Source organism: Leucopleurus acutus (assembly GCF_964270905.1).
Source record: "Leucopleurus acutus genome assembly, chromosome: X".
Classification (NCBI taxonomy): domain Eukaryota; kingdom Metazoa; phylum Chordata; class Mammalia; order Artiodactyla; family Delphinidae; genus Leucopleurus; species Leucopleurus acutus.
The window spans coordinates 28,882,529-28,906,148 of record NC_139148.1 but is presented as its reverse complement, the minus strand read 5'-3'; the positions used below and the strand labels follow the sequence as shown (position 1 = coordinate 28,906,148).

The window sequence follows — 23,620 nt, the reverse complement described above, 5'->3', positions numbered from 1 at the left end:
ATTTTGTTGGGGGGAATGGTAATATTATGATGTATTCCAAAATATAGAATGTATACTTCACTATTAAAGTAAACATCATCATCTGACTCCCATATGTCAGGTTTTTCTTCCTATTTTTATCTACAGTTTATTTCTGTGCCAAGCAATTGAACGCTTGACATAGAAAAATGAGTCTGTCACTTTAAAAAATGGTACTGTAAAAACACTCAAGCAAATAATTTTACCAGAGATCATTGTAATTGCAAAAGGAATATCTTTCTAAAATGTGTTACCAGTATTTCCTATAAATATCGGGCTCACCTGTTGTATTAAAAGTAAAAATAAGAAAGGAGATAAAGAAGCCTTCTCTTGGCAAAGAAGAGTTTACAAACATGCTGAACAACGTGTTACAACTGTGTTCATTTAATACAGAAAACTTTTGAGAACCATTACATAATTGATCATTAACTCAGTGTCTAAGAGGATGGTGTTTTAATAATTCTCACCAAAAAAGTTGAAGAAAGAGTAATTTGTTAATAATTCTCACCAAAAAAAGTTGAAGAAAGAGTAATTTGTTAGTAATCATAAGCTACAACAGAAATTTAGCACTTCAGGAGGATTTCTTTATTCCATTCTAAAAGTGCTCTTTATTTTAGCAGGAACCTTGTCCCATGAGAACTATACACATTCTGCCTTTAGAGCTCAGCTGCTTCATTCTGCTCTTGCTTCTCTTAGTCAGGCTGTTGGCATCATCAATACATAACTTTTGATTGGATCCCCAGGGTAGAAATTAAGTTTGGTAGACGGTGGATACATAACAAATGCATAGATTATTCTGGGCATTTATTTTTGTTCAGTGGAGTGAAGTTTTTAGTGGTGTTGAAAGGTGAAAAAAAAGAAAGGCATTTAAAAGGCTATTCTAGATCAGGATTTTCTGCTCTGTTATTTTAGAAATGTGCATAGAAGTTTCAGAAAGTCTTGTTACAGTTGTTTACTGAAGAGTTTTTATGTTTAGAAGCTTGAGAGAAAGTACTATGTCCTCTGTGCTATTCTGGTTTGGATATTAATGAGAACATAGTTGAACAACATTTGAATTCACAGGACTTGCCATGCTGGAAGCACAACCTTATATGTAGTGGCCATGGGCAGTCCTATTATGGGAAACCAACTTGAGAGAAAAGGCGAGTCTCTTGCTTCTGCGCAGGTCCTGGAATTCGAAATATCCAGGGGCCTCTACAGAATCCTGGCATCAGTTACTGTGTTGACTCACTCAGTGTTGGGATCAGTCACTTTCCCCTTACAGGACTCAGATCTTGGAGGCAATTAGCATCAGAGAAAACGAATAGGAAAACCTGAAGTCTTATTTTTTAAAGGCTGCTGAAGTTGATTGGTTTCTCATCATTCCTAAACCTACTGAAGCAATAAAGTTGGGAGAAAATTTACCAAGATTTTTATCGCTGCCTTCATATATACTTTTCTTTTTTCCAAATGCTTTGGTGGGAAGAAGTAGAGGACTGTTGTAAGTACAAAGTAACTAAAAATATTTTTTACCATGGCATAACTTTTAGTTTGTGACAAACTCACTGATTAGGCAGATTAATTTAAACTTATTATAGTAGATTGTGAGTAAGCATAAATGTTATATACACTGTACACATAATGTATGTGCAGGTGTACATGTTTCTCATTGGGAAAACTTTTCAATAGAAAATATAATCAAACACATCTTTCTTATTTAAGAAAGTACTAGAGTAATAGAATATGCATACCTGACTTGGAGTATCTGTGACAAACCATTTAAATTGCTGTGAAATAGTTTGTGTATCTAAGTTATTATCATGATTATTTGATATTTCTGTATTAGTAACAGTTACATGTGGGATAGTGACCTGACACATATTCTCAGTGAACTAATTGCTCTATGGGAATGATATGTGGATGCCTCAAGGTTAGAAAAAATTTATCTGGCATATTGTGGGGGAAAATAAAGAACGAAATGAATTGTGATGGATAAATGGAGGTTGAGAAAAGTATTGATAAATATTTAATTTAAAAGTTCCTTTCTCATATTGCGTTTAGTATTTGGCATGTTCTTTTCTGTAGCGGGTCATGAAAATTATTTCAAATAATGAGATGATCTCTGCTGGCAAATGACCAGATACTTTTATTGAGAAAACAACAGAAAAACATGAGGGGCTTATAATCATATTTTGCAGTAAAGTCAAGGTGTTGTTTCATGTCTATGATGACCTAGTTTTTCAGTAAAACTTTTTAGTTTGGCTTTTTATATAAGCTCTACCTATGTTGTTTATTTTAAGGAAGTCAGGATGACTAATGAAAAATGTAAAAATTGACTGTGGTACAACAGTAAAAATAATATATAAAAATAATATATGAGGGGTACAGTGTCTCCCAAAGAGATGGATGAAAGAGATTATCTTTTTTTTTTCCTGCCTTTGATTTGTGGATTATAGTCATTCTGAAATAGATATGAGGGCAATGCCTATAATTAAGAATGAAAAAAGTAAAAAAAAAAAAAAAAAAAGAATGGAAAAAATAAATCTCTCTAAATAAGTAGCTATTCAAAACTTCTGGAAAAGAGTCACAACAGAAGCTTTGCCTTTGAGAAAAAACTGTGGAAAAGAAATTAACCTTGTGCACTTATTGATTCACAAAAGATGCTACCAGATTTTGTAGTAAAACATTTTTATATAATTTCTTTATTTTATAAATTTCTTTGGTGAGTATCAGAATTGCTTTCTGATTGAAAAACCATCCCATTTACTAATATTACAAAAATACAATAGCACGTTTGTTCTTTGCAATACACACATATTGCTCACTTAATCGATATAGCTACAAAATTAAAACCATAAACCAGTGTGTAGAGCAATTTAGGAAGAATGGCAGAGATTTAATTTTGGAATGAAGCAAGGCAAACATACTGTCTGCTTTGTCATAGATATTCAAATGACTTTTTAAATTCTTAATCAGAATCTGAAGACAGCTAACCTTCTTGGACAATCCATGTAGAACTTTATTATAATACATTTTGAAACGATCAGGTAATACTTAGGCTACATGACAATGAGTTTGTTAAGAGAAAATGAAGATATTCACAAGGTTATATTATACATTAACTTTTATTAGTTGACAACATAATACTCTTTGAATGTATTGGCATTTGAATACAATTTTTTAAATTGCCTTAGTTTGAAGAACTTAAAAGAGTACACTTGGTTCTGTTTTAACCAAAATAGTCACCAATTAATTGGGAACATCACTGTATTAACCTAAGTATTGTTTACTTTTAGAATTACTTAAATATTGCGTTGCAAAGAATCATTCAAATAATTGATTGCAAATTATACATTTCCTTAGAATTTTTTAAATGATGCAAATTATCTTGAAGTCTAATAAAATAATCTTTTAGAATCACATTTGCAGTCTTTTAAGGGCATCTTAACTATGAAAAAGAGATTGCTGATCTAAATAGATAATATACTTGTTAATTTAATAAGAATCTTTCTGTGTCTCTTACGTGGCATAGCAGTATGGAAAATACAATAAACAATATCATGTAATAGTTACTCTAAACTTAAAAAAAAAAGACTACGAAGTGTTCTGTGCAAATTTCTGTTATTTAAGGAAGAGAGGTGTTGCTTGACACTACTCCAGCTAGACATTACTGAAATGTAAATTCATAATTTGGACGGAGATATTAATACAACTTCCTCTTTAGTCCTAAAGTATTCGTTTCAAATCTTTGTAGTCCAAGGCCTTTGCTGCGTGTGAAACAAATTGTAAAGCTCTTAACCCCTTGTGTGGTTTAATAAAAGAGATTAAAATCTTTGTTCTCTGGAAAAGTCAGGTGTTCTTTTTAATTCTATTATCTTTCATCATGGCTTTACCACAAAACTAAAAGAGAGTGATTTCCCAAACTTTCTTTCCCCTTCCACCTTCTGCTGTAATATTTCCCTAACTTATTAAAAATGATTCATCATATTTTTCATTACACCATTCTTTCTTGCATTGCATATACAAGAAACATAATATTTTGGTGTGACTGTGTATTTTTATATAAACACACGTACATATTTAAATCACAGGTTTAACTTAGGTACTGAGTTACCTAAGGGAGACCTTGAAAATTAATTGGAAATTAATTTTTCTTTAAAGATAATTTTCTTTTTTTAAACCTTTTTTTGAAGTACAATTTACAATACTGTGTTAGCTTCAGGTATACAGCAAAGTGATTCAGTCATCCAAAGTTTCTGTTTATGTGGTTTATTTTCTATTTTAAATACACATCATTTTAAAAGAAACTGACAAATAAGAGTAATTACAGAACATAACAAACCATGAGGGAAGAAGTAGACCTAGGTTTTATGGGGCCTGAGGTTGAAAAAATGAAGGAAGGGGACTCTTTTAGGAAAAGTAATACAGAATTAAGAATACAAAATTAGGTAGGACTTGCAAGGAGCCAATATAAGTGAAGGGCTTCAAGACTTAAGCTTTAAAAGTTTCGTGGGAAATCACCTCTGTATGAAGAGATTCGTTGTGGGTGAATCTTTTCTCACTTACATTTTAAAATAAAATTGATACTAGTTATATTTCTTTAAAGCATATATTATTTCTCCAAGACAAGCTTTTATTTAATGCAGATTAGAGAGTTAGAAGAATTTATAATGGTAGGAATTTGACATTTCTGCCTTTCATTCTGAAAAGATACAATGATTAAAGTGATGTCAAAGTCAGTTAATGGAGGCGGTGCAGTTATTTCAGATATACAGGGTATGTAACTTGAAGGCAAGCCAAATCAGAATGAAACGGAATAATGATGACCTTGGTTTATTTTTATGCAGTACATTCAGGTTGTGATTGAATTCAGAGGGAGGCAACAGTTTTCTTTCTCACAAAGTCCTGCTATAGTCCTAGGAGATTTGTGTTCTGTTATCAAGGCAGTTGGTTCATATAGGAACGTTTTGTTGGGAAGGTCATGGGCTGCAGTATGGGAAACGAGAAGACCTTTTTTTAATTAAATGCAACCAAGTACCATAGCATAATTTCATGAAAATATTTGTCTTTCGGGAGTATGGTCCATGCAGCAGACTGATCTTCAAAACTCAAACGTGCAAATAAGTAAACACCTGTGCTCTTCATTTTTTCCTCATTTAAAAACATCTATTCGTTAAACTTCCTTGGAGTTTCACGCTCTACAATCTTGACAGTAATATTCATAATGTATTTGGAGTTCTGAAGTTTAATTTTAACACAGATATGAAAGTTACGTTGGCAGTGCTATAGTATACCTTATTATTTTGCCAGTTTGGAAGCGGTTTGTCTACTTGTGTCACATGTAGAATTGTCCTTAACATCTTTATGTTTGTAAAATGTCAGACCCCCTGTAGTTAATATTGTGAGTGAAAACGTCTGTCAGAGATTCTGATATCCTCTCTTGAAGGGGAGAGTAACCCTGCATTTTGTGAATCACTCATATGCAAACAATAGTTTGAAGATTAGCAGCTAAAGTGATTTGGTTTGTTTTTTTCTGAAACTTGAGTATCAAGAGCTTGTTTTCCCATGTATTATAGCATATTAGAATTTCGCAAGTGCCTTTTTAAACCAGATGGTTCCTCCAGAGATTCTGAAATGCTTTAACTCCGAGGGACATGGCCTTTTTCTTTCCCCATTCAAGATTACTGCCCTGAATATGGCCAGGAAACCACAGAACAAAAAACCTTGTCTCCAGTGTTTTAAGGGAATCTTAAATGTCTCAGCCACAATTCTGATAAGCATCAGGCAGATGAGGATGAAGAAGGGGAATGGCCCTGCTCATTCACGCTTAAAAAGACATCCCGCACATGCCTATTAACAAAAGCAAAGGGCAGTATTCCTTCTCTCAGAGCTGGAGTCTTCCACTTAGGCTACCATTTTAAGGAAAAATTTCCATCCAGCTCTGTGCTCAGTCTTTACGTTCTGATATTCACTCAGAAGACCTCAGAATTTCAGTAGGTGAAAGAAGATGCAGAGCACTTTTCTGGGGCCCTGCAGTCCCTAGAGAGGTGACTTTGCATAGTACAATATATTTAATGATACTAAGCCCGGCGAAAACAAGTGTTCCTAGCAATCCGGATTGAGTTTGGAAATCAATTTCTTCTCAGTCTCTTTATTATCTTTTACATTCTACCTCAGTGCCTCACTTTTGGTTTGTCATTATTCACCCCATTCTTCACTAATGGAAGGTGGGGAGAGTCGACAATTATCCTTTAACTGGAAGGGAACTGTCATTTTGATACTATGCTGGTGAACTGTTGATGCTGTTGTTGTTTTTGGTGTGCATAAATGAATCTTCCAGAACTGTTAAGTCAGTATTTTGATTCCATATAATTTTAAGCAACTGATTTTCCATAAATTTTAAATGTCGGGAAAATGATTTTCTATACATTAACTTTGAAAGCTGAAATATATCTAAGGCTAGTTTAAAATATTTAGTCTTATTATGTTACTGTTCAAGTAAAATAATCTGAGGAAGCACTTTGCCTCTATTTTTCTTTATTTCATTTTATTATTTATTTTTAGTAGAAAACTGGGTTGTTTTCATGAATAGGAGGAATATTAAAGGGAACTATGTGAAAGCCCATGCTTATTCACGTAATAAAGTCAGAATGTAGGTAGCTGAATGGATTTTAAACAGGGTTAATAGAATTTTAAAGAAACTTTAAAAAAATGTTTGAATTGTCAAGCTCTTAGTTTATACTTAATAAATACTCAGCCCATCCATGGGCATTACAACAGTGAGGAGTTTATATATGCCAAAATAACATATAGGCTTTTGCCAGTTTATCTTCAACTTTTAGATGTACTTTATCTCCAACCTTTTGAAATAATTGATGTTGAAAAAGCACCAGTATTAATTAAGCACAACTAGCATCACAATGTCTCATTTTACCCAGTTATGGGCAAATAAAGGGATTACCCTTTCAATGTTTTCACCCTCTTCTTGGCTTTTGCTTTTTTTGTTTTAAATTGCTCTCCCTCCTCCCACTCTGCCTTTGGCTAAGACTGTCATGGAATCAGGACTATAAAAGGGCATAAACATCAGTGGCTTTTTGCTCATTCTTGGCACCCATCTTTATTTGCACACAACTTGTCTGCTCCTTTATCAGATTACAGCAGCAATAGTACCTTAGCCTGAGCTAAGTGCTGACTTAAAGGGCACAGGAGTCAGCACACTGTTATTAGTGCAGATTTTAGCCTTGGAAACTGTGTGAGGTCAAGCTAAAGAAATAAAAAAGGAGAAAAATCACAGAGTCAGAACTGCTCAAGTATTTTCATCAAAGGCAAGTTGAGTAATTCCTTTTTATATTGATGCTCACGAGGACAGTATTAGAAATAGATTGCTGACTAAGCAGACAAAATGTTATCAAAATAGTTGAGGAACGGATAAAATTATGTATGAAAGTGGTGAATCCCAGTGGCTCTGATGTATTGGAAAATAACTAGGGAGGAAAAAGGAAAATTAGACGCTAAAGAGTGTAACCGGATGTAAGCAGTGTTGGCATGTAGGTGGTTAACTGAAAGAGCTTACTGGAAGCTCAGACAGCTGGGGAATCCTGATTTAGTAGAGCCTGAAGGGCAGGTCAGAAGCCATATGCACAGCTGCTGAAGAGCTAAAGGGTTCCTCTGGATTAGGTGTACATACCCCGTCTCTAATGGACTATGTCAGAGAGCACCAAGTGTTATCACAGAGTTTACTTCGCTCAAGCCTATGGACTTTGCAGTGTTTTACTTTAAATGTCTGGAAATAGATTGGCTCTCTAAATAAATCCAGAAGTAAAAGTATCAAAGGAAGTGACTACGTAAAGTTTATATTGTGTGGGTTTCGGTGACCACTGTTTAAAGAAGGAACAGTTATTCGTTCATTGTTATTCATTCATTTAGTCGTGTAACTAGTATATATTGAGTGCCTACTTGTGCTAGGTATTGTGCCATGCTCTCTGGAGATAATGTTCTAAATAAGTGAACTCATTGAGATTAGAATTTAGGAGAGAATACACACACACACACACACACACACACACTTTATTTCCCATTCCGGGTTTTTTTTTTAATTGGAGTATAATTGCTTTACAATGTTGTGTTAGTTTCTGCTGTACAATGAAGTGAATCAGCTACACGTATGCATATATCCCCTCCCTCTTGGACCTCCCTCCCAACCCCCTGCTCATCCCACCCATCTAGGTCATCACAGAACACCTAGCTGAGCTTCCTGTGCTTTATAGCATGTTCCCACTAGCTATTTTACACATGGTATTTATACACACTATTTAAACTTCATTTGGGATAAGGGCTACAGAATAAAGCACAGATTGTTAGAAGAATGTATGATAGTGAGACCTAGACCAGTATTAGAAATTGGGGGAAGGACTCCTAAGAAAATGACCTTCAAAGTACGACAAAGAAGAATGAGGTTGGGCGATAGTTGTCCAAGGGAAAAAGAGGGAAAATGTGACATTCAGAGGGAAAAACATATGTGAAGGTATAAGTTGGTATGAAGAAAGAACTAAAAGAAGGTCAGTTTTCCTAGAGTGTCGTAAGTGAGGCAAAGTTTGGAGCATGCAGCTGCAACAGTGGGCTGGGGTCCAATTGTTCAGAGCCTGAGACCTCATGAGAATGATTTTTTTCTGTATAGTAAGATCAGTGGTCAGCCTTTTAAAGGTTTCAGGTAGGGCAGTGATATGACCATGTTTGTGGGTTTTTTTTTTTTTAAAGAATATTACTGTGTTTTGTGAAGAAACGATTAGGAGGTGTTAAGAGTAGATGAAAAAGGGTTTCCCTGGTGGCACAGTGGTTAAGAATCTACCTGCCAATGCAGGGGACACGAGTTCTACCCCTGGTCCGCGAAGATCCCACATGCCGTGGAGCAACTAAGCCCATGTGCCACAACTACTGAGCCTGCGCTCTAGAGCCCGTGCTCCACAACAAGAGAAGCCACTGCAATGAGAAGCCTGTGCACTGCAATGAAGAGTAGCCTCTGCTCGCTGCAACTAGAGAAAGCCGGCGCGCAGCAAAGAAGACCCGACGCAGCCAAAACTAAATAAATAAATGTATTTAAAAAAAAGAATAGATGAAGAGCTATCAGTCTGAAGCTATCAGTCTGGTTGGTAGCTTCTCCAGGGGCAAAATAAAGTGATGTTGACTAGAATGGTGACAGTGGAGTTGAAAGAAGTGGATTGATTTAAGATTTACTTAGGAGATAGGGTCAATAGAAATTAGTATTGAATTGGATGTGGTGCCCTCCGTGGCATGTAGAATTGGGTGGATGACGGTGCCATTTATAAGGAGGAGACTTGAAGAGCGCTGGAATAATGGGAAAGATTGGGGATAAGTAATAAGTTTTTTTATGCAGAGCGTGGGTGCTGTGGATCTGGGGATGTGAAGCCTACAAATGAAGTCATTATTGGGGACTTAAAGTGTGAGCCATAGAGAGTGGATGAGACTAGGTAGAAAGATCATATAGAGGGTGAAGAGAAGGAGGCCAGGAATTCAATAAGGAAGACAAGAACAGTTCAGAAAATCATAGAAGAGGCATCTAGAAAGAATGATGAAATCCTAAGGAAAATAATATTTCTGTAATGAGGAATGTCCCATTCCATCTTCAGTTTAATGACTTTATGAATGAGGAACTCGCAGTACCAGGTGTCTTGGTTTCCACAATCTCTGCCATCTATTTACCCCAAATTGTCTCTGCCGCATTGGTATTTCTATGAGATATCACCAAAATGTTGCCTTAGTAGAAAAGCTTCAATAAATATTTAAATTGTACAATGTATTCAGCTTTTTCCTGTACTCTGCGCTTCCTAAAAATACCTTCTTTGGAAACCCCATTTCAACTGACTGCTGTATAATGAAATGAACCTTCAGTGTAAAACATTTATCATAGTCTGAATTTCAATTGCTCAGTCAGAGTTGTTAAGCAATATGAAAAATCATCCTTCAGAGAATACAGAAGTGCCTAGATATGACAAGGTAAGTTTGCACTTTATTTAATGCTATTTTAGTTAATATAGATGTTTATTGGAGAAACGTCTAAAATTTCTTGAGAACCATTAGTAAAATTGATTATTCTTAAATCTGGAAAAATGGTAAAAATACTTGGAAAGCATTGACAATTCAGTTTAAATAAAACTAGAATTGTACTGAAGAAAAAGAAGGTACTTGAGTAATTGAAATTTAGTCACGGATGAGTATAATGTACTTACCAGTTAGCTTTTGGGGAAGTAAGACTAGATAGAATATTAATATGATATCAAGCAGCTTTTTTACCATTAGGTTTTTACTAGCTTGTAAATAAACAGTTGAACACCTGCAATGTTCTCTCTGCCTTTTATGAAATTACAACTCTGTAAGTCAGAAAAAAATAGACACACACACACACACACACACACACGCACATAAATACCACTACTGTAAAATGTCAAGAGAGTTATAAACCATGGTACAAATCAGCCATAAATGATTACTTATAGATTATGTGATTATGAAAGTTTCATTGAAGAATCCAGCTTTATAAATAGGCCTTAAAGTATGGCAGAAGGAGCAATTATTCATCAACAAGAATCAACAAGGCATTGATATATCCTACATAAATAGCTACGGATAGTCCCTTGTATGTGCATAGCAATATTTCTGGTTCACCTAGTCTTCAGAGATAACATTTAGCATTCATCAATGCTATACCAAGTATCAAGCGTTTCTCTGAGTATATTACATGTATCTCAGCTAATTCTCATTACAGTTCTGGGAGGTAGGGGATAGAATCATCCATATTTAACAGATGAGGATACTGAGGTACAGGGAGCTTAAGTAATTTGCCTACAGTAGCTCAGCCTGTACATACTGGCGTCAGGATTTGAATGGTGGCGGAGGATTCAGGGTTCTTAACCAGTTAACTGCCACAGCCTCTCAGATTTTGATGAAGAGGATCTGTCAGAGCTCTAGAGGTGATACAACAAAACGTAAAATGGAAAGAATCATGCTGTCTTCTAACAAGAACTAAATATGTTCCATTGAGAATGTTCATTAAAAAAACTCATAAAACTTGTGTGCCCTCAAAGACCTGGCATATTACAATTTCTTAGATAAAAACTAAGATGTCCTGAAAAACCTCATATCCATCCTCTAGACCTTCTCAGGGGGCTATCTATGGTGATGTCCACAATAGGTCACTGTTTTACTGTTTTATTCCTACCTCAGTCTTTAGACAGTGTGAACTCGAAAGATCAAAGAATAGAACTAATGTCACCCTTGATCTGCAGGGTGTTCCATCTACAGCAAGTTCCTCAGAAGAATCTCACTAGATGTCTTTCTGATTTTATTTCACTTGTACACAGGCCACTGTGCTAGATGAACAAAACACTAAGGACTGGGCCCACATGAATAAGATTCAGTACTGTGAGCAGAAATAATTTGGCTTTACTAATATATATATATATATATATATATAGTCAGTAAATATTATTAAAACTAAACTGAAATCAACTCTTCCACTTGGAAAATATAAAGAAAACTACAGCACAGTTGGGGAAAAGTGGGAAAACAATTTGTTATATCCATATTTTGCTTCCCAACTATAATAGACAGCTATAGTTTGTTATTTTATTCCTTAAGGGGCTATTCATCATTTAATTTTAATATTAAAACATTAGTGGTAACTATATTAGCAATTTTTTGGGTAATTTTTTAAGAAAATGGTATTATAAATGGAATTATCATACTATCAGAGTAGTATGATACCAATACAAAAATAAAACAAGGTATTATCTTTCTACTTTTTATATCCATCAGTTGAACTAGATATTGAGATATTTTTTTTTCCTTAAAATGTTGTACTTTCAGTTTTTTCCTATTCAAACTTTACCTGACTTAGTTCAAGTGAAGTAAAGAATGTCATGTCACTAAAACCAATTGAGAAAAATTTGTTCTCTTCTTTCTTGAACTTGAAGCAGTGGTCACTATTGACCATTTTCTCCCTTCTTAAAAATGTTGTCTTCCCTTGAGATCTGTGCATTGCACTCTCCTGCGTTGGTTCCCATTTCTTTCAGTCTACTTTGTGGGCTCATTCTCTCTACTGAACCTTTAAACAGTAGAATTCTTCAGAGGTCAGTCCTAGCAAGTTTGTCTTCTGACTCTGTAATCCCTTTCATTGTCATTGCACCCATGCCTGTGGCTTTATTAACACTTACGTGCAGAAAACCAACCAAGTTATACCTCTAGCTCAGATTTCTCCAATGAATTCCAGAACTGTAATTTCAATTGCCTGATTGGCATCTCCATTTGTATGTGACAAAGCCACCTCTACACTAAGTGCCCCAAAGGGAACTTTCCATTCACCCAGAACTGTAATTTCAATTGCCTGATTGGCATCTCCATTTGTATGTGACAAAGCCACCTCCACTCTAAGTGCCCCAAAGGGAACTTTCCATTCACCCCACAAAACCTGAGCTTTTCTCATTATTCCCTTTATCAGTGAATGATGCTACGTATCCATGCAGTTTTCACAAGCTAGAAACCCATTTCATCCTTGAAACTTTTATCTCTCTTGCCCACTTACGTCTAATACTGTGCGTTTTATCTCCTAAAATTTTTTGATCCACTTCTCTTCATTTCCTCTCCCATACCCTAGCCCAAGCTGCCCCCTCTCACTAGGAATACAGCAGCACTTTCCTTTCTGGTTTCTTTGTTTCACCTCTTCCCCATGCCCTCTAATCTATTCTCTAAAATTCATCCAGTCAGCTAAGTTTGATAATATCAGCACCCACATAATGACTTTAGCAAGTTCTGTTACCTACAAGGAAAGCAAAAGAAAATAAAACAAGATCTAGATACTGTTTTCATCTCCTGTAATGCTTCCCCCCTGCCATACCACCTTTCTGGTTTTCTTTCTGTTCCTTGAATAGGCCTTGCTTCTTTCTGCCACAGGGCTTTTGCACATGCTTTTCTTTCTGTTCCCTCTCTTTTTCACCTAGATAATATCAGTTTCCCTTACCAGCCACTTCCTCTGAGTAGCCATCAAAATTCCCTGAGTAGATAAAATTTCCCTACCATGTAACATCCCTCCATAACACATAGCAATGTTGCAATTCCCTATGTGTATATATGTGACTAACTAATGCTTATCAATCAGACTATGTGGTAAGTTCCATGAACCCAGCCACAACAGTTGTCTTTGCTCACCATTGTTTCTCCAGAACCAGGCACATGAATATTTTTGAATAAGTGAATTGGTGTTTAAAATTTTATTGCACACTATTATTATAGCCATTCACATATAAGAACATGTTACAATAATGATAATTTTATTGCAGTTTATGAAAATTTGAAATGACAATGAAAGCACTTTAATTCTTGTTGAAACTTAATGTGTATAAATAAGTATTGAAGATAAGGATTTTGTCACTGGGTTTCATTTCCTTCTTAAATTCCCCATACTCCATTTTACTCTAGAGTCTTTTGGTTCTTGGTATCATTTTGTTTTTAACTGTTTTCAACTCATGTATATTTTCTTTCCTTCATCTGTCTTTGTAAACTCTCAGTGGCACTTGTCAACATTAACTGCCTCCTTCATACCTAAGATGTTCTTCCTTGATTCTACACTAGTCTAGTCCTTTTCTTTTGTCTCTTATATTTGTTCTCTCCTTTCCCTCTTCCAAATTGCTATCTGTGGATATTCTGGGAAAATAAGATATTTACTTTTTGCTCTTACTTTGCTAGTCTATCTCTTGAAGAAGAGATCCATCTTCTTTTTAACCTAAGAGCTTGAGACATGTATTTGAGTATAAAGACGAAGTAGTAATTTCATTTTAAGATGTTCTAGAGAAGAGACATTGACTACTAAGTGATTTGTCCTGAGGTGTACAAGGTGGGGAGGACTTAAAGGCAAATTGAAAACAATCCCTCAGAGAAAGGGCAAAAAGACTTTTGCAATGAAAAATAAATTACACTGTATAAAAATATATTGTTAATAACAACATTCCCAGTTTATAAGGGAAAGCCAATTTGCAGCCAAACACAGAAGGAAAAAAAACCTGTATTATGTCAGTCATAAGTGCAATCTCAGAAAGTTGAATGAGTAGAAGCAGAGAGTAGAAGGGTGGTTACCAGGGGTGGGGAGCTGGGGAGAATGTGGAGATGTTGGTTAAAGGGTACAAAGTTGCAGTACATAGCATGAATAACTCTAGAGATCTAATGTACAGCATGGTGACTATTGTTAATAATACTGTACTGAATGCTGGAAGTGTGTTAATAGATCTCATGTGCTGCCATCACAATGGGTAACTATGTGAGACGATGGTATGTTAATTAATTTGACTGTAGTGATCATTTCACTGTGCATATCAAATCATGTTGCACAGCTCAAATATATAAAATTTTTATTACAAATATTTTTTTTAACTGACAACACTACAGCAGACAAGGATGCAGAGAAACTGGGCCTCTCAAACAATGCTGATGGGAATGTAAAATGGTACAGCCATTCTAGAAAACAGTCTGACAGTTTCTTCTAAAACTAAACATACAATTACCATACAACCCAGCAATTCCACTCTTGGACATTTCTACCAGAAAATGGAAACTTAGGTTCACACAAAACCCTGTGTATGGATGTTCATACCATCTTTCTTGTCAGTAGCCAGAAATTGGACAGAACCCAGTGTCCATCAGTGGGTGTATGTAGAAGAAACTGCGGTGCATCCATATCGTGAAATACTATTTAGCAATAAAAAGAAATGAACAATTGATATTCTGTATGATGGATCTCGGGGGCACCACACTGAGTGAAAAAAGATCAGAAGGTTACATACTTTGTTATTCCTTTTATATCACATTATTGAATAACAGAATTATAAAGATCAAGAACAGAGTATTGGTTGCCACAGGTTAGGAATGGGGGGTGTTCTATTTTAGGGGTGCCACAAGGCAGCCTGCGTCTTGATTGTGGTGTTTGTTATACAAAGCTATACGTGGTAAAACTGCATAGAACTACACACACACACACACGCACACGCACGCACACACGCACACACACATACACAGAGGGTTACAAATGAGTGCATGTGTAGCTAGTAAAATTTGAATAAATTCTGTGGATTATACCAATTAACTCCCAGTTTTGACATTGTACTACAGTTACCTAAGGCGTCAACATTGGAGGAAGTAGCTTAAAGGTTGCATAAGATATCCCTGCATGTTTTGTTTCAAATTCCTATGAATCTATACTTACTGCAAAATAAATTTTTTAAATATAGTGTTAAACCTTTAACAAGGCCTCAGTGTCTTAAAGGCCAGTGTGTCATCACCAGACCTAATCAACAAATAAGTTACAAATTAATAAATCCACCACTCAGGGTACAGGCAAAGGATGGTTTAATGCTAACTCACTAGAATGCAATCCATTTCTATTATACAGGAACATACATCACTTATTGAACAAAATGTCATTGTGATTTAAGCCTTGTTCTAAATGTCCTACCTTGTGAGGTATTGTGCTTCACGTTGTTTATGACCAAAATGCCTGTATGGAAAGGACTGGCATTTCAAAAGTTAGGCTGGTCCATGGGCGTAGAAACAGGACAAGGCCTAAGACTACTTGCGTTTTCAGTCTGACTCTACCTACCAAGCACAGTAAGCATGGCCAAGCCAATACTTATTATTTATTTATACAGTGCCTGGCACTGAGCTGAGCATGTCTAATACTGATTGTCCTCAGTAATAAACTAGGAATAATAATACTTCACAAATTTACATCTTGTTGGTATTAAAGATGGGATATATGAAACTGCTCAGTGAGTGGCAAAGGTGTGGGGAATAATTTTTTTACTTTGTATTATTATAGCTATTAATATTAATGAATCACTCATTTATATATAATTTCCAAAGATATAACAAACTGTATAAACAGATACATAGATCAAAAGACAGTCTCTGTGTGTGTGTGTATGTGTGTGTGTTTATGTATATGTATAGGATCTCCTTGCTTTAATCTGATCTTAAACAAATCTGTCCTTCTGATTGCTTCCCAGTCATGTTTCACAGAAGATCTTATGCCTCTAGCTTAACATCCTTTAGAGAATCCTCTAGCTACAGGGTGAAATTCAAGCCTCCAGCGCACAGGACCCTTTATAGTGTAGTACGTGCTCACATTTCTCAACTCTTTATCTGCTGTTCCTCACCATGCACACTTCTCTTTAGCCACAAAATTGTGGTTCCACAAATAAGTTATGTAATTTCATACCTATGAGTTGTTGCCACTTCCTGGAATGTTCTCAAAAAATGCTGTCACCACATATCGCCCACTAAAAATCTCTATTCATTGTTTTAGTGCTTGCTTATAGCACCTTGTTCAAAAGTGTTCCTGACTACCCTAGGTCAGAATATAGTACCCCTGTTCTATGTTCTTAGTGAAAGTGTAGACATATGGGAACATATGTTTATGTATGACTGATTCACTTTGTTATACAGCAGAAACTAACACAACATAGTAAAGCAATTATACTCCAATAAAGATGTTATTATACTCCAATAAGGATGTTAAGAAAAAACAAAACATGCTGTGTCTGCAGTTCTTTGATATGGGCACAGGAGCTTTAAGTCTCTGGCTGGGTGTCTGAGGAAAAATTGCTGAGGAAGTGAATGGTTGGCTTGGCCTATCTCAAAGACAAGTGTTTGCTTCTGTTTGAGCTATTGTTGGAGTTTCCCTGAAGGGACTAGAACGGAATGTCCATTGCAGGGAGTATTCAGTTTCAGATAGCTGCCTTCCTTGAGCTCATTTTCCACCCTGAGGGCTGGCCACAAAGATTGGAAATCTTTCATCTGTTTTAATCAGGAATGGAGCTAATTTATAAAGGGAAAGTTAGTCGCTAGGTAACTATGTGCACAAGCAAAGAGTCCCGTTACAAGTATGCCCAAACTCAAGGTGAGAAATGTCTGGTGAATGACTCAAACGTGGAATTCAAGGGTCTCCTAAAACAAAAATAGCATCTACTGAGTCCATCTAACAGCCTATTCATACTTATTAGGTGGAAGCTTTTGTGCTAGAAATAATGTTTATAAGTATTTTCTTGACAAGTGACTATGAACTGTATTTTGTGTATTATGTTAACATACTATTCATGCATTACAGAAATCCATACATCAGGTGTACCCAGGCATTTTATGGGGAAAACTAGCTTGAGAGATAATAATGATTTGCTGAAGCAGTGGGCCTTCTGACCTGATTTTAAAATGAAATTGAAAAGTAACTTTTTCTTTCATATTTTGTCTTTGAGTACATTATTTGTATTAAAAGAAAGTTTTTATGGGACATCACGACAACCTGTTTTAACTTGGAAAACTTTAACCAAGGAAAAGACATGATACAGGCTCATTTATTCATGATAACTTATGATGATAGCTCTATGATTAAATTTTCTTAATGAAGGCATACATTACTATTGTATTAAGTCTTCAACTAAAATAGATTGTATGTCCAATTTTTGATCTTCATATGCCAAAAGTAAAGAGCTACCCAACCAGAAAAGAATCTAGGCCTTGAATAATATGGTGTACCTAAATTAAGCTTATAGGCATTATTCTGGCTGGGGATTACACTACAGAAGTGTGGAATACAACTGAAAATTGAAAATACAGAGTATGAATGAGAAATAGAGGAGAGCTGTGTTCCAATCCAAGACATCTAGAAATCAAGTTGTTCATTGAACAATTAATTTGCATGTATCCATTATCTTTTATAATGAATGATAATGATGAAAACATTTCTTATATATAATTCCTAAAAACACTGTGGTGAAGGAGTATATTACCATTCCCACTTGATAAATATGGTAACTGAGTCTATATTATTGGTATTATAATTTTATTAATTATATTTTCTCTACTGTTAGATTACTTCCATCTGGCTATTGCAAGCCATGTCTTATATGTGCTTATGTTCTCATAGATCTTAGAATATTATCATATACTAGGAAGCAGTTCAGTAAATGTGTGTTGAATTCATTCATTCATATCCAAAAGTGATGGAAAGAGTGATCAGTTGCCCATAAATTTCTTTTGGCCTAAACCATTGGATCATGACATCTAATATTTTAGAAATATAGTATAGAAGGAATCTCAGATAATTTCAGAAAATAGAATTATGCACATATACACCCAGAGTTCTCAAAAATGGCATAGGCTATTGATTCAGCCTACAGCCCAGGTATACAGTGCATTTGAGTTTTGCATGTCTATTTTAGTTGTTCACATTAAAATGTTGTACCCAGACATACATTCCCTTTTGGAATCTTGAGTACTTAAACAAAAACATACTCTCTATAATAGAAGTATAAAAAGAATACTAATCAATTAATATGTCAAGTATTTTTCCAATTGCAGGAAACCATTAAAATTGTATCTATACAGTGTAAGTGTAGTGTATCTTTTATCAAGAACATAATCGATTGCTATAAATATTCAGATACTCAAATACTTATCTGGTATATACTTACATTAGCTTCAGAGTTCTTTCAAATGTAAATTCACGTGGATGTAAAAGGGGATTTGGAGTTTGTATATTGTGAGAGAGAGAACATCTGGCTTTCAAGTCTATACTTAGAATTCATTTGGACCCATTTTAGAGAGTTTTTTTTCTTTAAGATGAAATCCAGCTTTCATGTCGTATGTATGTGTGAATATCTCTGTGTGTGAGTGTATATGTGTGTGTGTGTTGTCAAGAAAGAAAAACACAGCGGCCCTATGTGTGTTTCTTAAAATAAGGTATTCTGCACCTAAAATAGTTAACTTCAGAGATGTGAATTACTTTTTGTTAGTGGATATGATTTTAGCATTCCCTTAAATTCATTCCCTCTAAAAGGAAGAAGAATCATCTACTGCTTAAAGATAATTTTAACGTAAGCACAGATCATTGCTATGTAAACCAAAATTTAAACAGAAGGATTTTAAAGCATTAGGACATATTTCCTTTCCAGCCAAAATTTAAAAACTGATGAAATTTCAGATCTCAGTAAGTTTAATACGTGCAGACAAAATGCTCGTTTAAGTGTAAAATCTGTATATCTAATTTCCAAGGCCAAGAAATTAAGTAATTTGAAATTAAATCACCACCTATTAACTAGGCATTAGTGACAAATATTATCTTAACGCATCTGTTACTTTTTCTGAGTTAGGTGTGTATTTTTTGATATTAGTAGTCAATTTATGAGTACAAGTATGCATGCAGCCCAAGAGCAGCACATTCATTACATTGACTGCAATTACGAGCATGATTTTTGACATCTCATTCTTTGGGAGAATGTCATTTAATGTTAATTGGAATGAATGTGAATGTGCTCACGTTCTTAGTTAATAAATTTGCTCATAGAATAAAATCTAACATGTTTGGTATGCCTTGAGGATCAAGGTTATTCCTTTAAACAAAAGGGGGAAAAAGGGCCAAAGGAAGTGAGATGGCATCTTTCACGCTAGTTCCAGCATGAGTATTTTGTGGAAAAAGAAATAAAGCCTTCTTTTACATCTTTAGATGTAAACAAAGTGTGTAGTTTGGTATTCCTCCTTCTTAATTAAGAGAGTTTTGTGCCTGTTTTTCTTCTATTGCACTTAAATTCTTGCCTTTAATTCACTTGTCTAGAGCAGCGGTCCCCAAACTTTTTGGCACCAGGGACCAGTTTCGTGGGAGACAATTTTTCCACGGACGGGGGACAGGGGTGGAGGGGGTGATGGTTCAAGGCGGTAATGCGAGCGATGGTTCAGGCGGTAATGCGAGCAACGCGAAGCAGCAGGTGAAGCTTCGCTCGTTAGCTCACTTGCCCGCCACTCACCTCCTGCTGTGCAGCCCGGCTCCTAACAGGCCGCAGACCTGTACCGGTCCACAGCCTGGGGGTTGGGGACCCCTGGTCTAGAGGACTTTTGCTCCCAATAGACTGTGAGTTTTACACAGTGACTACTGTTGTATCAGTTGTGCTAAGCAAAGTTCCTAGCGGTTGATGCTTAATAAATGATGACTGAATGGATGGCCCTAGCATGGCTGACCTCTGATGTCATCCTTATTTGGTTTTGGTTCTGGTTCTGGTTCTGATGTGAGTGGTGGAAAGAGAAGTGGCTAGCTCTAAGCAGTACTGTATATTCAAACAGGTTTCTGGTGCTTACTCTATACATTGCAGTAGCTTAGATAATGAGTGAGATAAAATACTGAAACAAAATATGCATGGTCAGGGAGTATTTATGCATCTTGAAATTTTTAAAGGAGAAAATTCAGATCCCCTTTCTAGGTGACTGGTAATATCTGTGAAAACTCTTGCAAGTTATAAAGTACCATGAAAATATAAGAGATTTCACATGAAGAAAAAACTCATTGACTTCTTGGTTCATTTAGATCTGTGATACTGTAGGTGGTTGATGGTCAAACTTTCTTGCTTAGATGAGATACACTATATGATCCAACAAAATTTTCTAAAATATTTAGGGGCTCCTTCCTTCCTCCCTTTCTTCCAACACATACTGAATTTCAGGCAACATCGAAAATATTACATCACAGTAAATGTAGGAAATGTTACAATTTAGAACACAGTAATTGTAAAGTCGAGGAAAACATAGTTTCTGTCCCCCCAAAAGAGGAAAAAATTATATAAGTAACAAGTACAATAAAGTATGGAGATTGCTATGATGTAGGTTTATACAAGTTGCAGCCGTAGCATGTGGAAAGGAACACCTTAGTCTGCAGGGAGATCCAAGAAGACTTTTCAAAAAAGTGGAATGAATTGGGCTGAGGCTTAATGGAGGAAGATAATTTGTCAGGACATTCAAGATAGAGGGAACAGCATGTACAAGAATGTGGAGTAACTGTAGTGTATTTAGGAAATTAAATAAGTAGGTATTTGTCAGATCATAGACCCAATGATATGGCACAGCTGAAATACAAGTTAGAGTCATATGCCAGTGAATAACGCTGAGCAGGGAATTAGTACAATCTAATATTTACACTTTAGTCCTTAACGTTTGGAGAAGACTGTGAGACCGTCTTGATGTATCTTGAATTGGAGCAATGTGCGGGGGGAGTATAACCCCCACAGTGGTCTTTAGCAGTGGTTTTTAATAGCAGTGGTTTTTCATCTTGAGCCTCCATGGGAGTTACTTGATGATCATCAAAACACAGATTGCTGGGTTCCACTCACAGTCTATCTGAGGTGGGGCCCAATAATTTGCATTTTTAGAAGTTTCCAGGCTGATGCTTAGGTCTCTGATCCAGGGACCACACATTGACAACCCCTGACTTAGAGCACTGAGCCTAGGTTGCACTTTAGAATCACCTGGGGAGCTTTAAAAATTGTGTGCATATTTATAACCCTGTTTTTCCACCATTTAAAGTATAACTGAAAAACACACCAGGGGCAGATTGTGTTGAGCCACTGTTCTGGAGGCAGGTATAAGAAGGTTGTGGTTATATCCCAAATAAGAGCCTTAGTAGGGAATTAGGAATGGAAAAGCTAGAATGCAATTGAGAAATATTTAGATATTTAATTGGTAAAACTTATTAATGGAATTTGACTAGGTAATGAGGAAAGAGAGAAGGGTTACAGAGAAAAAAATGTCAGTATTGACTTCCTAGTTTCTGACTTGGGCAAATAGAGGTTTATACTGTATATATTTGTATTTATATCCTTTTAGAAATTGCCAGAATGCTTACATGTATAGAAAAAAAACAATAATTTTTAAATGTCCAGTCGATTACTTTAGGTAACCTTAAAGACAGAAATTAGACCTACTGTTTAGCCATTTCCTTCAGGAGGGTTGTATAGTTACAAATTGAGCTCACAGAAGCACAAAACACGTACACACTTCATCATAGTGCAAAGCCCAGCATGGGGGGGCAGGGTGGCGCCATTTATAAATCCTGTCAGAAGACTGGGTTTTGAATATAAGACAGACTTTATAATAATAATATGTTATATAAAACAGTTCACATCCTGTACTAGAGGGATGGTGATACCATAGTTTATTTATCCTGGCTAAACACAAAACAGGAAGTAGTGTCTTCCAACAGGGAGAACAATTAGAATAATCATTAATTAGGGTATTTGCAATTCCTTTGTGAAGGACTGCTCTTTGTTAGATGAAATAAAGCTCTCTGCTTTGATTATAGTTATCATCTTGTGAAAATATTGAATGAGTTTAGATTCCTAAAGGAAATTAGAAGTTAGGTAAAATTCACATTCATCTCGCACTGAAAGATACTGATTAGTACAAATGAATATAGGAGAACTTCATTCCTTCAAAGAGATTATTATTACAGGTGACAAGCTTAAAATTGACCCTAACTCACAAATTGGAAAATATTTTTCGCTGCTATAGACTGCTGTCAATTCCATGGAATGTGCAAGGTCATGTGTTATCTGGACCCAGCTTACTACTCCTTTTTTTCTCACCACTCTCCTTACCTCCTATTTCTAGCCCTTTAGCCAGAGGGTCCTAGGTGGGAGCCCCCAAACGCCATGCTCTCATGTCGTCAGATCTACATTTTCTTGAAATGCCTCCCCCTTTACCCCTCTTCTCCTTACCAAAAATCTTTATTCATTAAAGCTGGATTTCCATTTCATCCCCCGAGAAATCCTCTCCTAACCCCTTCTCCCCAGTCCCCTTCACTCCACCAGACAAGGGGAGGTACCAGTTCAAAGTGTTCCCATGGCATAACTCTTTTAAAATGCACATCTTTTGCTATATTTTGTCAGTTACTTTATTTTAATTTTAGAATTTAAATTCCTTGAGGACAGGGACGTGTGTTTGATTTATCATTATTATGGTGGTAGTGTTATTTTATTGTTGTGCTCCCCCCACCCTGTACCTAGAAATAAGCATAAGGCTTAGAACATAAAGATATTCAGTTAATGCTTTTTTAATAAATAAGTGAATATCTAAAAGCATATGAGGAACTGAGTCCATTTAACACTCTCATTATAGTTAATCATCTTTTTGTGTTCTAGTATCAAGAATATATATATATCTGTGTGTGTCTCTCTCTCTCTCTATCTATCTATCTATCTATCTATCTATATATCTGCATCTGTGTGTGTGTGTGTGTATGTGTATGTATGTCCAACAGGAAAATGGGAATGATCTTAATTCAAACACAAAACATTCTAAATGGAGGGTGATAAGTATATTGTCTATTCGTTTGCTAGGGCTACCATAACAAAATACCATGGCAGATTGGGTGGCTTAAACAACAGAAATTAATTTTGTCACGGTTCTGGGGACCAGACATATGAGACCAGGGTGTTGGCAGGGTTGATTTCTTCTGAGGCCTCTCTCCTTGGCTTGTAGAGGCTGTTTTCTCCTTCAGTACGCACTTGGTCTTTGTTCTGTGCATGTTTCTGTCCTAACCTCCTCTTCTTATAAGGACACTAGTCATTTAGATTAGGGCCCACCTTAATGACCTCACATTTAACCTCAATTACCTCTTTAAATACCCTATCTCCAAGTATAGTCACCTTCTTAAGTACTGGGGTTTAGGACTTCACCATGAAATTTAGAGGGACACAGTTCAGCCTGTAACAAGAAACCATGTCAAAAAACAGTTTTGAGAGCA

At 35.8% G+C, this 23,620-nt stretch overlaps 1 protein-coding gene across 2 annotated transcripts in view; it reads left to right on the top strand.

Moving 5' to 3' along the window:
- Positions 1-1,467: 1,467 nt before the first annotated feature.
- Positions 1,468-23,620, top strand: part of DMD (dystrophin) — a gene marked incomplete at its 5' end in the record, with an annotated part of 2,126,456 nt that continues 2,104,303 nt past the window's right edge. For both annotated transcript variants that reach the window (XM_082864911.1, XM_082864910.1), the window contains one exon: positions 1,468-1,498. In XM_082864911.1, the coding sequence (XP_082721037.1) occupies positions 1,468-1,498 (31 nt within the window). The remainder of the gene's footprint in view (positions 1,499-23,620) is intronic.